Source organism: Chelonia mydas, chromosome 2 (assembly GCF_015237465.2).
Source record: "Chelonia mydas isolate rCheMyd1 chromosome 2, rCheMyd1.pri.v2, whole genome shotgun sequence".
NCBI lineage: Eukaryota > Metazoa > Chordata > Testudines > Cheloniidae > Chelonia > Chelonia mydas.
The window spans coordinates 200,539,306-200,552,785 of NC_057850.1; the positions used below are offsets into that span (position 1 = coordinate 200,539,306).

At 42.6% G+C, this 13,480-nt stretch overlaps 1 protein-coding gene across 1 annotated transcript in view; it reads left to right on the forward strand.

The window, feature by feature from the left end:
* The first annotated feature begins 12,341 nt into the window (after positions 1 to 12,341).
* SKAP2 (src kinase associated phosphoprotein 2) overlaps positions 12,342 to 13,480 on the forward strand; it is a 148,305-nt gene continuing 147,166 nt past the window's right edge. The window contains exon 1 of the mRNA XM_027826323.3: positions 12,342 to 12,646. Within this exon, the coding sequence (XP_027682124.2) occupies positions 12,598 to 12,646 (49 nt within the window). The 5' untranslated portion in view covers positions 12,342 to 12,597. The remainder of the gene's footprint in view (positions 12,647 to 13,480) is intronic.

The window sequence follows — 13,480 nt, forward strand, 5'->3', positions numbered from 1 at the left end:
TTTTTAAAAGTGACGTAGGCACTTAAAAGCCTAAATCTAATTGAAAGTCAATAGGATTTAGGTTCCTAAATCATTTAGGTGAATTAGTAACTTTTAGTCAAGGATTTTTCTGCTGTGCCATATGTAATATATCCATATTGGGTAATCTGAATATATTGCCTACCTGGGGATATGTATAACAATATTAGTTTCATTTTGCCAGTGTTTAGCTATCATTTATTTTGTGATTTTCTCTCTATTTTCTGTATTATACCAATAAACCTTGCTATTACATAAGGAGGCTGGATTTGGGCTAGGATCCATGAAAGTATTGAGGCACCTATGTCCCTATTTTAGCTACTTAAATCCCAGTTCTTATTCCACGGCAATCCACAAAACTCCCACCGAACCCTGTAGGCACTGAAATTCACTCAACACCTAAGTTTTTCAGAGTTAAAGTTCTCTTGGTGCTTAAGTTTCTGCTCTGAGCACGCACACTGCTGACTTACTCTAGGTAAGCATCAGGAATGCAGTCTCAGAAACTCTGTTAAGTTATTAAGTAATCTAGCTAGAATTGGGTTAGATTTCCTTTTGTTTAATGGCTGGTAAAATACGCTGTGCTGAGTGGAATGTACATTCCTATTTTTGTGTCTTTTTGTAACTTAAAGTTTTGACTAGAGGAATTCTCTATGTTTTGAATCTGATTACCTTGTAAGGTATTTACCATCCTGATTTTACAGAGGTGATTCTTTTACCTTTTCTTTAATTAAAATTCTTCTTTTAAGAACCTGATTGCTTTTTCATTGTTCTTAAGACCCAAGGGTTTGGATCTGTGTTCACCTGTGTTCACCGCAAATTGGTGAGGATTTTTATTAAGCCTTCCCCTGGAAAGGGGGTGTAGGGCTTGGGGGGATATTTTGGGGGAAGACGTCTCCAAGTGGGCTCTCTCCCTGTTCTTTGTTTAACATGCTTGGTGGTGGCAGCATAGGGTTCAAGGACAAGGCAAAGTTTGTACCTTGGTGAAGTTTTTAACCTAAGCTAGTAAGAATAAGCTTAGGGGGTCTTTCATGCAGGTCCCCACATCTGTACCCTAGAGTTCAGAGTGGGGAAGGAACCTTGACATTCACCATTAGGGCAATGTGGGGAAACCTGTACAGATGATGCTTGAACGGAAACTGCTTTGTAACTAGATAGAAGAAATCAGGGTGTCAGGCATTATATTTTGTTGGCATAAAATTCACATTTAAAAATACAGAAGCCACAGATGTGGTAATAGAGACTATCCTGGCAATCTAGCAGTGGTGTATTGTGTTGGCCTGTGCGGATACAAGTTGGTACTAAAATTCACAAAGTGAGGCTTAAGAACTCAAAAGAGTCAGCACATACTTGACCCTACAGAAGAAGGAGCACCAGATTTCTCTCCTCTGCAATCCCTAATGGCTGGTGCTCAGAATAACACAGATAGACTCTGATGTGAAATATATGCAGCCCTCTTCAGGAACAAGGGTTTTTGTGATGAAGGGTCCAAAGGCAGTGGTGTCTGATGGAGTAAATAAATGATTGCTTTGGATACCCCTTACCACCTCTAGTCACACCCTACACACTATTGTAATAATGTTCATACAAAGTATGCCTTGTAAGGTATCATTTGAAAACTGATAATTTGCTGGTGTTTATTGTCCTGATAAAATATGTGTGGCAACATTGTATGTAAAGTTATAAGATTGCACTGTATGGTGTTATTAATACATGTTCCAAACTGAGGTTGGCAAACAGGTCTATCTCAGACAAAGGAATGTGTGCTCTGCTTAATTTGGATTTAAGCGGTAACAGAGTCATCAAGCAGGAAGGGAAACAAAAGAAGCTCTAACAGATGAGAAAAAAGCAGCAGGGAACCATCCTTCCCTATAAACTTTGTGTCTCCTGGTACCCTGCTGAAAATATGCTTCAAGAGGGGGACTGAAACTACTAAAAAAAATAGGAACAAACACCCCAAGGCACCTCCTCTCTGTCTCCCCGCCCATCGCATTCACTGCACCTGAAGCAACAAAGGACACATTTGTTGGATTCTGGGAGAAGGACTCTGACCTAGGAAGTTTAATCAATAAGATGAATGAAAGCATGTGGTGAGAAAACTTTGCTTTGAATTTAACATAGTTTAAGTTAAGCTTTAGTTGTGTTTTATCTTTATTCTTCTTCTAACCATTTCTGACTTTTATGCCTCATTATTTGCACTCAATTAAAATCTCTCTCTTTATGGTTAATAAACTTATTTGATTGTTTTATCTAATCCATATTGTGTTTAAATTGAAGTGTTTGAGAAACTCTATTTGGGGTGGCAAGTTGTGTGAATATTATTTCTATTAAAGAAATAGCAGACTTTATATAAACTTGTATTGCCCATGTGAGGGCTGGGCAGTACAGGACAAACATTTCTGGGGGGAAATCTAAGACAGGGAGTGTGTTGGGGTCACGCTGCAGTATAACCCAGGCTGGTGAGAGCCAGAGCGTAACCTGAGGGTATGTCTACACTGGCAAGTTTCTGCACAACAAGTAATAACACTTTTATTAAAGCTCTGGAATTAAACTGCTGTTGTATGTACACACTGTGAGCCTTGGGATGGTGGAGCGCATCCACATTAGCAGCTCTTGCAATGGCAAAGAGAGCAGTGCATTGTGGCAGCTATCCCACTGTGCAACTGGTCGCAGGGTGCTTTGGGAAGGGTTTGCAATGCCTCATGGGGCAGGCACAGCATCACATGATGCAGGTTTCCCAATTCCATTGTTCCATGGGCATCATACTACATTGCCAGCTGCTTTTCAACTGAATGGGGGGAGCAGAGTGTGTGATGGGGAGTGTGTGTGTGTATGGAGAGGGGGGAGAGAGAGAGTGTATTTTGGGGAACAGAGAGTGTGTCAGCATGCTGTCTTGTAAGTTCAGATAGTAGCAGGAAGCAACCAGTCCTAAGGCAAGGGGAAGGGGGAACCCCGACATCAGCCCTTGCCTCCCTCCCCAGCTCTGTGCACAGCAATCTCTCTCTCTCTCACTCTCTCTCTCTCTCTCTAACACACACACACACACACACACCCCTGCCTCTGTGTTCAACAGCACAAGCATTCCACATTAATGTTTTGCTTTGCGTCCCGGAGCAGATCAGCACAGCATGCAAGGGCTGTCAGCAATGGAGTTTTGAAAGGGGAGGGACACATGTTTCCAGGGCAGCCAAGTTCAGAACAATGAGCAGAGTGGCCACTTGAGGGATTATGGGACACTTCCGTGGGCCAATTGATTGCTTTCTGCTCTGTAACGTGTTTATGCTGCCAATACAGCATTGGACCCTCTGTGCTGTAAGGCTTACGACTCTCGTTGAGGTGGTTTTTTTGCAACGCTGCAACTGAAGAGTTTCTGCGCACTAAGTGGCTTGGCAGTGTGTACACCTCGGGAGTTAGTGCGCAGTAAAGCAGCTTTCTGCGGTGTAACTTGCCAGTGTAGACAAGGCCTAAGTGTGACTACTAGACTGCAGTTACACACAAACATTCAGGGTGGAGTTTGTGTGCTGGAAGGGTGTTTGTGAGTGGCTCAGGTGGGAACTCCTTCAGCAAGGCATCATAAGACACCCAAGAATGCAGAGCAAAGGGGGCAGAGCTACTCATTAGCCAAGACTGTACCCAGGTATGTCACACCATGCAAAAGGAAGTCGTCAAGAAAAATAATAAAACTGGTGAAGAAGGATGGTCCTTAGGTTTTGGGCACTAGTCCAGGACATGGAAGACCTAAGTTCAATTTTCTGCTCCTCTACACACTTCCTATGTGACCTTGGCAAATCACTTAGACTCCCTGGGCATCAGTTCTCAATCTGTAAAATGGAGATAATAGCATTTCCTATTGAACAGGGGTGTTCTGAGGATAAATACATTCAAGATTGTGAGATGCTCACATGCTACAATGCTGGGGGCCATATACATGGAATGTATATGTATATAATAGCATATATAAGAAAAACTAGAAAACCTGTCTGTCATGGTTTATTTAAGCATTTGCATTTTCCTTTACAAGACAGATAAAAGTTACTCTGTATTCAGAGCTTTTAATTAAATTGAAAAGATACAAAAAGGTGACATGATGTTGGTTTTGGCAACTGTTTGCTCTCTCTTTAGTATATTGCCCTGACTAAGTTTGAATACTTTTAGCACCCTTGAGTGCACTATAGTTTATGGACATTACACTAGAAATACTTGCTGAGAAAAGCTATTTTATTAATTGAGTAGACTCACTATAAACCACGTGACATCCCAGAAGACACTTTATAAATAAACTGTATTTGCATCAAGAATTTTCCAAGGTTCCCTATTTTACACAGTAATAATTCACAGCTTAAATTGAACCATCTGAAATGAAGTTTAACTATATAGCATTTTAATAAAATAGAAATGAATACAATTTCTTCTGGAGATAACCAACGCCTCTTATTTTACATGGTATTTTATATATCCATGTACCACTTAAAAGAAGGTAACTGATGATGTTTCTGTTGTAAAGAAAAGAGGACTGCACTGAAAGAAACTAACGTATACATCTGTCTCACTTTGATCAGAATCCTGTTTAGGTGGGTTTGAAGCAGACTTTCATTTATATGTTTCCCAATAACAATGTTGAACTCAGACAGCAAAAGTAGCTGCTTCATTTGAATATTATGATGGTTTGTTGCTGCTTACAGCAATTGCAAATAAAAAAATTTAGAAAATGCAGAAATGAAAAACGTGAGTATTGAGCACACATAGATGAAAAATCATCAGGAATAAGAAGGGAAGCTTAGTGTTTATTTGCCCTTGAATTTGGCACCGTCCACTTTAAACCAAACCAAAGTGACGCACCCTTTCCCCCTGAAAACAGAAAGATATAGCATTACACAGGAAATATTTTGTAATTCTGGAAACCTCTTTCCCTTCCCTCCCCCCAGCATATACATAGCTACTGCTTCTTGTGCAATTTGGGGGTGAGGCTTGGGCAACTTTAAAAGGGGATTGCCCTTCTGTGCTATGTAAAACAGAAGAGATTAGCAAAAAAGAATACATAATTAAGAGCGTGACAATACCCTTTTGGTTACGAGGTTTGTTACAAGTGTAATTACTTTGTTTCCAAAATACATTTTAAAAGAAAATTAAAATGTTCTGGTGCATCACAGGTGAGAAAGATAGAAAAATTACAATAACACTTTAAAATGGTATTAAAGATGGCCTACATTTTCTGCATGCTTCATTTTACTTTTGAAGTACAGGAATGTTAAGGATAATCTTCCTTGTTTTTTTCTGGAGAATCTGCTGATGTGCTGTGGGTTCACAAACCACAAGGATGTTGAAAATCTCCTTACTCCACAATATTCATTAGATATTTTATATAGGGGCTAAAAGAAAAGTTACACAAGACACTGAATTTCTGATTTGGGGGTCAAGGCAGGAATCAAACAGAACCTTCTCCCACCCATTCCCCTACTTTATATATTATGTATATTTTTTTTTCAACCCAACTTTATACTTCATGAGAGAAGGGCATAAGTACAGTTTTCCTTTCACTGGTGGGTCACTTTGAAAGTGGCAAAGAGCAAAGGCCTAGATAAAAGCAGGAGCAACTGGACTCATGGGCTGAATCTTGCACCTTTTAATCACACAATTAAACCCATACTTCAGTGGAATTACTTGGAAGAGTAAGATGAGCATGATAAGGCACTATGTGATTTCTGGTAAGTTTATCTTTGGCTTGACTGTGTAGTACTTAATACGACAAAATGCCCATGGACATCTATAAGTGTTTTATCTGTGCTGAAACTAACTACTGGGAAAAAGAAAAGGAGTACTTGTGGCACCTTAGAGACTAACCAATTTATTTGAGCATAAGCTTTTGTGAGCTACAGCTCACTTCATCGGATGCATACTGTGGAAAGTGTAGAAGATCTTTTTATATACACACAAAGCATGAAAAAATATAAAGATCTTCTACACTTTTCACAGTATGCATCCAATGAAGTGAGCTGTAGCTCACGAAAGCTTATGCTCAAATAAATTGGTTAGTCTCTAAGGTGCCACAAGTACTCCTTTTCTTTTTGTGAATACAGACTAGCACGGCTGTTACTCTGAAACCTGTCATAACTACTGGGACTTCATCCTTCTCCTTGAATCAACCAAGCTGGAAAACTCTTTCAAGGCAGCATCGGAATGGAACTCTCATACAAGCATTCTTGCGTGAAGTTTATTTAAAAAGGGGCCATACTTGAGCTTGGTGTTGACATATAGGGTACTTAATCCCTGCTGACATAGTGGGAAATGATTTTTTGAATCATGCATAAACATACTACCTGCTCAAACAAATGGATGTACAGGTAAAAATCAAAATCAAAGGGACATATGTTCCCATATGATACCCCTTTCCTTGTAGAGTGCACCTTGATGTGGTGAGAAAGCTTGAGTGTTCCAATAATTCCAAGAGCTATGCTAGTAGGTGTTTTAACTCCTGGTAGGGTCACCTACGCCAGACAAGTCAAATGGTAGGGATCAGATGAAAAGCAGTCCACTGGTCCCCCAGGTTGGGGTTTGAGTGATAGGCCAACAGTCTAGCCTCATAAACAACTTTAGTTACAGAAACACAACAAGCTAGCCATTCCAGCAAGCAACATGATCAACAGGGATGGAAGAGCTTTGCATATGCGCTAAGTGATGTTGGGTGGTGCAGGAAATATTCAGATTCAGATAAGTTATCCAACGTTCACTGAACAACATTCACAGTTATTGAACACAAGCACACTATGTTATATTTTTGATCACATAAATACCAATCCTTTTCCAGAAATGTTTTGGCATAAGTAAGTAATGATGAAATATGGACTTATTTGGAAAGGTTAAAACAATAGTGAATATAGAACCAGCCCAAATGCCTCAGTCATTTATCAAAATGTAGCCTGTAGTAAGTGATCTAAGATATAGGTCTTGCCCTTTTTTTAACCTGGACCTCCCTGGAGTCCCCATCCCTTTTAGCAATATGGGAAGGGCAGAGTGGTCATAACAGTTGGAAATAATTTCCCTGATAAGTTTATTAAGGTTTACCATGACTCAGTTTCCACACAACCATTTTCTTATTAGTTCAAAGGCCACCTGGTGTTGGTTACATTCAAACTACAAAAACAAGCATACATATATCTATACTCTATACCCTAGCAAACATATAGTTATAAGCACTGGTCAAAATACATAGTACAAATTTGGGCCCAGGAAATGCTCTCCCATCATGGCATGACTCCAAAGGGGTAGAGAAAAGCTTGAAGGAAAAAAACCCTGTAAAATTTTGCCTTTTTATAAACTGTAGCAAACATGTGATGTCATTGCTGGTTATTAGACCTTAGATAAAGTCAGCTGAAGCAATTTAGGGCTACAGTCTGCCGTCTTCAAGCTTTTCCCCCTGATTACCAGACTAAATATTTCAAACCACTTATTAACGTTTTCTTTATTTCTATTATTTAGCCCCAAACTTAAATAACACTGGTAATTCCAGAATCACTACAAGTTTACCACAAACAACTTTTCTTTCTTGTGATTTCATTCTCCTTAACCACATGCTTTGGACCTATCACTGATGCTAAAAATCCAAACTCAATTTAAAACCATAGTTCACTCAGTCCTAATGTGGGCTTATATTCCTACAATAACTCTCTGATTCCTGTTAGGGATCCTTTTGGGAGTTGTGATCCTGAAGCTGAGAACTCAAATCATGTCCATTGACAGAAGAATTCAGAGCAAGCCAATACTGATCAGTGAGTGAAGTATTCAGTAAGGGCAGAGCCACATTCACCAAGAAAAGACCTTGCATTTTCTGTGAGTTCAAACAAGCAATTAAACCACTGCCACATGAAAGCCAATAAACTTTGGTGTGGAAGAGAAGCTGGTGATGTTGAGCACCCATTTCTTCACATAAAATAGCAGATGCATGCATTATTATTAATTAGTACAAGCATGACATCCAGGAGTCCTAGTAATGGACCAGGACCCCATTGTGCTAGGCCCTGTTCAAACATAGAAGATAACCCCAAGTGGTCATCCCTTAGCAAAGTACCAACTTTTCAGCTTTTATGCAGTCTCGTCAAGTACTTTTCCGTTCCATTAGCATCCTCTTTACCATCAAAGCACCCATTGAATAGTGTGTCCAAATGGCTTGGGATGCAATGGACTGGATTCCGTTCGCGAGCCCACGCTGTTTCCCTGTCACGTTCAGGCACTATCAGTACAAATACCAATATGGCTATGCCAATGCAACCCAGCTGCACAAACTCATCTTGTAAAACTTCAGGAATGTTTTTCCTCTGTAGCATGGCCATCAGGGGACAACGAAATACAAAGTCATCCTGTAAGGATTGTTCTCAACTATACTGGAAAAATATTAGGCAGAAGATGACATCTAGAGTTTCAACCAGTTGTAGTATGAAGTAACAACTCTTCTGCATACTTTTACATGGCTATTCTCAACCATCTGCAGTGATATCATGAATTTGTCAACTGATTGCAACGCTGGAGTGGAACTGCTGTGCCTCACTGGCAGTGGCAGATTGTAACAGAGCATTATTTGTATCAGAGGCATTGGGTGCAATCAATGTGTCCTCAAGTATATGAGGGTTGTTAGCTTTTGCAATATGCAGTGATCCCACGTCTAATGTACAGGGGGCTTTCCAGGTTACAGTATTGTCTTTTATTAAAACAATTTTCTGAATTTGTAAACCCATGAGCTTTCATGGGCTTCTTCTGCATAGATGGATGTGGTTTGGTCTCTAAATGGTTCAGTGGTCCTTCCTTTTAGGGGCTGTACACATTCCCCAGAATCCTTTGCCAGCTTCTACGGGAGCTCTTTTAAAGTATCAAGGTAGCTGACAAGCTGTTTTAGTTTGAATCCACCAGAGGAGAAAGACAGGCTGCAAGAACTGAATGCATAGAGGGAAAAAATACAGTGGTCACAACCACCCTGCTGCCAGCCTCTATGAAACTGTGTTGGGACCATGTACTATAATCCAATTAACTTTCTCTTAAGGAGTAAGCTGTAAAGCAAGAGGCAGCTACAGGCAGGGCTTATCTCCTGCACTATTGAAAAACAAAGATTTAGGTGCCTGGCCGCAGAAAAATGGCAAATTCCATGGAAAAAATGCTGACTGCCATGACACATTGGAAAATAGCAAATTCCAGGGTTGCAGAATCCACAGGGCCTTGATTGAGATGAAAGGGGATATTCACACTTCCTAGACTGATTATTTCAGGCTGACTGCAGCCTTAGGCAGGCATTACAGTATTAGTTTACACTGATTTCACATTTTTGAGCATCTCTCTGCAATTATAAGGATTAGAAACCTTTTTGTTTTGTTTTTTTAAACCAAAAAGGCAAGAGGGAGGGTGGTTACTCCACTTAAACTTGTTTGTGATCCCCACGAGGTCACAACCTATATGTCAAGAACCCCTTATTGGCCAAAGGCCAGCTTCCCTGATGCACAAAGCTGTGGAATCCTCAGAAAATGGGTTGAAGTGGCTCTGAACCCAGATACGTTTTCCTGAAGGCCTGGATCTGTTTTGCATCATGCTTCCTATCAGGGGAATATTTAAAAATTAGTAAACTAAGGATAATTCAGGAAATCAGCAAGACACAAATGAGCCTGCATCACAATTCTTGCCAAAAATAATTATTAAAAAATAAGCCACTTCTGTCATAAACTGATCATAGGTGCAGTGTCAGCCAGCAAAGATATATTGCAAGCAGAAAGTCTGTGCAAGGACAAGAGTATCTCGAATTCAGGGGAGAGACGCAAAGGACAGAAAATAATAAAAGGTAATTAATTTCTGTCTACTTTATTCCCTGAAATTTAGGCAAAACTCCTACAATGACAAAACATATGGAATAAATTACCAGGAAAAGTGAACTCAAAACAAACTACATTGGAGTTCAAGTGCCATGCTCAGCCTCGTTCTGGAGAAGAAAGGAACAGAGTGGGAAAGTCAACAAAAGAAAGTGGGATTAAGATTAATCCAAGAAGGGCAAACACATTAGACTGCATTCCCCTTTCCTGTTCTTTATATCCTTATGTCAACTTCCCAAATCTGCACATCTGAAATGTATCCACTAACATAAGCACAAATAGTTATTCTCACCACTGTAGAAAAATGAACAAAACACAAATATGCCTATGGCAGAAGAGTAATAGGTATTTATTAACCATCAGCACAAATATATAAAGGTAAGATCCATATATACACATTATTTTATTTTGAAATTAGAAGATTAAAGTCACTGTGCAACATTAGACGGGCCAATTACTTAACTGGTTGTGCTTCAGTCAAGCTGGCTATAAAGCTGTACAGCTCTGAAAACCAGATGTAACTGAAATGAGCTGTCTTGTGTAATTAAAGTGTGGGGGGAACCACTGAAACAATACTGAGTCCAATCCCCCAAGTGCAGAGAAATACATTCTTGGCAATCGGGCTTTGATCTTGCAAGGTCTCATACACACATACGCTTGGCTTTAAGTAAATGTGTAGTCCCATTGAAATGATAGTGGTGATGGGAGGATCTTGCTCCTGCAAGACGTCTAGCCCAATTTTGAACACACAAACTGTTGAGAGCAGCATCTGAACCTGGGGCTGAAAGAAAGAGGGGAAGAGGGAACCTATAGGACAGTGGTTCTCAACTAGGGGTGTACACATACCCCTGGGGGTACACAGAGGTCTTCCAGGGGGTGTATCAACTCATTTAGATATTTGAATAGTTTTACAAAAGGCTACATAAAAAGCACTAGCAAAGTCAGTACAAACTAAAATTTCATACAGAAAATGACTTATTTCACAGACTGTTCTATGTTAGGGATGTAAATATAGTTTTAAAAGTTTACCGTTTAAAATTATATAGTTTAAACGATTAACCGATTAAAGGGAGCGGGGCTGGGGCTGGTTTCGGCTGGCCGGCCGGCGTGACGGGGGCTATTCTGTCTAGCTGGCGTGGCTGATCCAGCCAGCCGGCGCAGGGCTGCTGAGGTTGGTGGGGCGCAGGCCGGCGTGGGGCTGGTGGGGTCGGTGGCAGGGTCATCCCTATACGGGTGTGGGGCCCAGGACAAATCAGCCCCTGCAGGCTTGGAGGCCCCCTGTGCATCAGTGGCTGGGCAGAGCCCCAGTCGCATGGGGCCGCCAGCTGGGACCCCTGTCACACGTTCCCATAGTTCCTGTACCTATGAATTCCGGGACCAACCGCACCAGACAATTGCACCGGCCTGCAGGGGCCCCCAAAGCACAGGACCTGGAGCAGTCGCCCTGATTCGCCCAACCCAAGGGACGGCTCTGATCTGGTGGGGCAGCTGGCCAGCACAGGACTGCTGGGATTGTGGCGGGCGGTCGCCCTGGGGGTTAACAGTTAAGGCGGGTTAACCGGTAACACTAATGCTTACTGGTTAACTGGGTAACATTTTAAATCCCTATTCTATGTACTATACACTGAAATGTAAGTAAAATATTTAATATTCCAATTGACTTATTTTGTAATTATATGGTAAAATCACAAAGTAAGATATTTTTCAGTAATAGTGTGCTGTGACACTTGTATTTTTATGTCTGATTTTGTAAGCAAGTAGTTTTTAACTGAGGAGGGGGTATGCAAGAGAAATCAGACTCCAGAAAGGGGTACAGTAGTCTGGAAAGGTTGAGAGCCATTGGTCTAGGATTGTGCCTAAGGTCAGAATGGTTGTTCTCTTCCTCCTTCTCAGCAGAGATGCCTGTGCATCCCCCAATCCAGCACAGAGAGTGAAGAAATGTAGATTACAATTTGGGTCAGTCTCTGTCCCTCCTCCCTTGCACCCTGCTCATCCTTCCCTCCCCACCCCCCGCCTCCTCTCCTGCACTGCACCCTTCTCCTGCCTCTCTGCCCCGCACCTGCCTCCCCCCTTGCACCTGTTCCTCCCTCCCCGCCTACCCCCGCCTCCCTCTTCCTCTGCCCGCTCATTCTCCTCCCCCCTCCCCCGTTTCTATCCTTCTCGCCCCGGCTCCCGGCCCCCTGCCCTGGGGGGCGGCTAAGCGAGCGGTCAGGCTCTGCCTGGCGGGATGCGCTTTACAGCCGGGGCGGAGCACAGAGAGGCAAAGCGGGAGACCCGAGTAACGCTATGGGCGGGGCGGGGGGAGGGAGCGGAAACAATGAACCAATCAGCGACGGAAGCCCCGTCCCAGCGGGCGGCAGGCCAATGAATCGGCTTGGGCGCCATCTTTGATTAGGATAGCGGGACGGCTCCTCCGCTCAGGCCTCTTTGAACATGATGCCCACATTAAAAATGGAGGCAGTTGTGGTCACGTGATAGGGACCTCGCCAGCTCCGCTTGGGGCAGGGCTAAGTGGGAGCCGAGCAGCGGGTGTAACGCCACAACCCTGAGCCTGACCGAGGCGGAGGCGCATGCGCGGCCGAACTGAAGCGGAGAGAGGAGAGGAGCGAGCAGCCCCGCCCCGTCTTGCTCCTGAGGTTTCAATGACTTCCCCCTGCTGAGCCTGGGGGCGGGGCTGTCACTTCCTCCCTCCTGGGTCCGAGGCCAGCAGCTGCCCTCCCTGCCCTCCTCGCTCAGCATGCGCAGCCCACCCGCCCTCCCCGAGGACATCGTCAGCCTCCTGGCAGGTAACCCGGGAGGGGGCTCCCAGGAGGTGGGGGGGCCTGGGGCAGAGGAGCAGACATGGGGGGCTGGCGTGGGAAGGAGGTGTGGTGGGAGCAGAAGGGGTGGGAAGGAAGGGTGGCAGCTGCACCTCAGGGAATGGTGGGTTATTTTGCATTTATTAGATGGATCGATTCGTTTCTGTATTTGCTTGTCATCACACGCTTCCAGTGTGGTGCTTGCAGCAGGGGGGAGTGTTGGTGATCGGAAGGGGAGACTACAGGACTGAGAGGAGAGTAGTGGTGCAGGTGGCAGGGTGGTAAGAATCTGTGATGCCAAAAAATGGTTTTTTTTTAATTTGTAAATTAAAAAAAATATATATCTTTATTTTAGGGGCTTGTGGTATTTCTGAAAGTAGTTTCTCATTTAATGGTGAAAAGGCCACTCCTCATTTGTGCAGTTTTATAATCTTTTCCTTCCCAATTATTTTTTCTGTATTTAAAGTTCCCCCGCAGGATCTGTTTACTTTGATTATGCTCTTTTTTAAAAAAAATAAAATAAAATATCTCTCTGCCTTCTATTTCAGTACATCTGAAATGAGGAAGGACAGGTCTGCTTCTTACTTCCTCGCTCTCTCACACACAGTATATACTCTGTCTACTTATTCCTGATTTTCCATTTTTACATATTGTTTGCTTAGATTATATTTACAAATAATATTCAAACATGTACATGCATGTGTCTCTGCACACTTTCCTGCAACTGCTCAATAATGTGCTTTCACTTATTTTGGAGAGAGAAACTAGGGGTGAGATGGTTCTTCAGTCTTCATGCCAGTTTTGATGCCTGGCCCCTTTGCT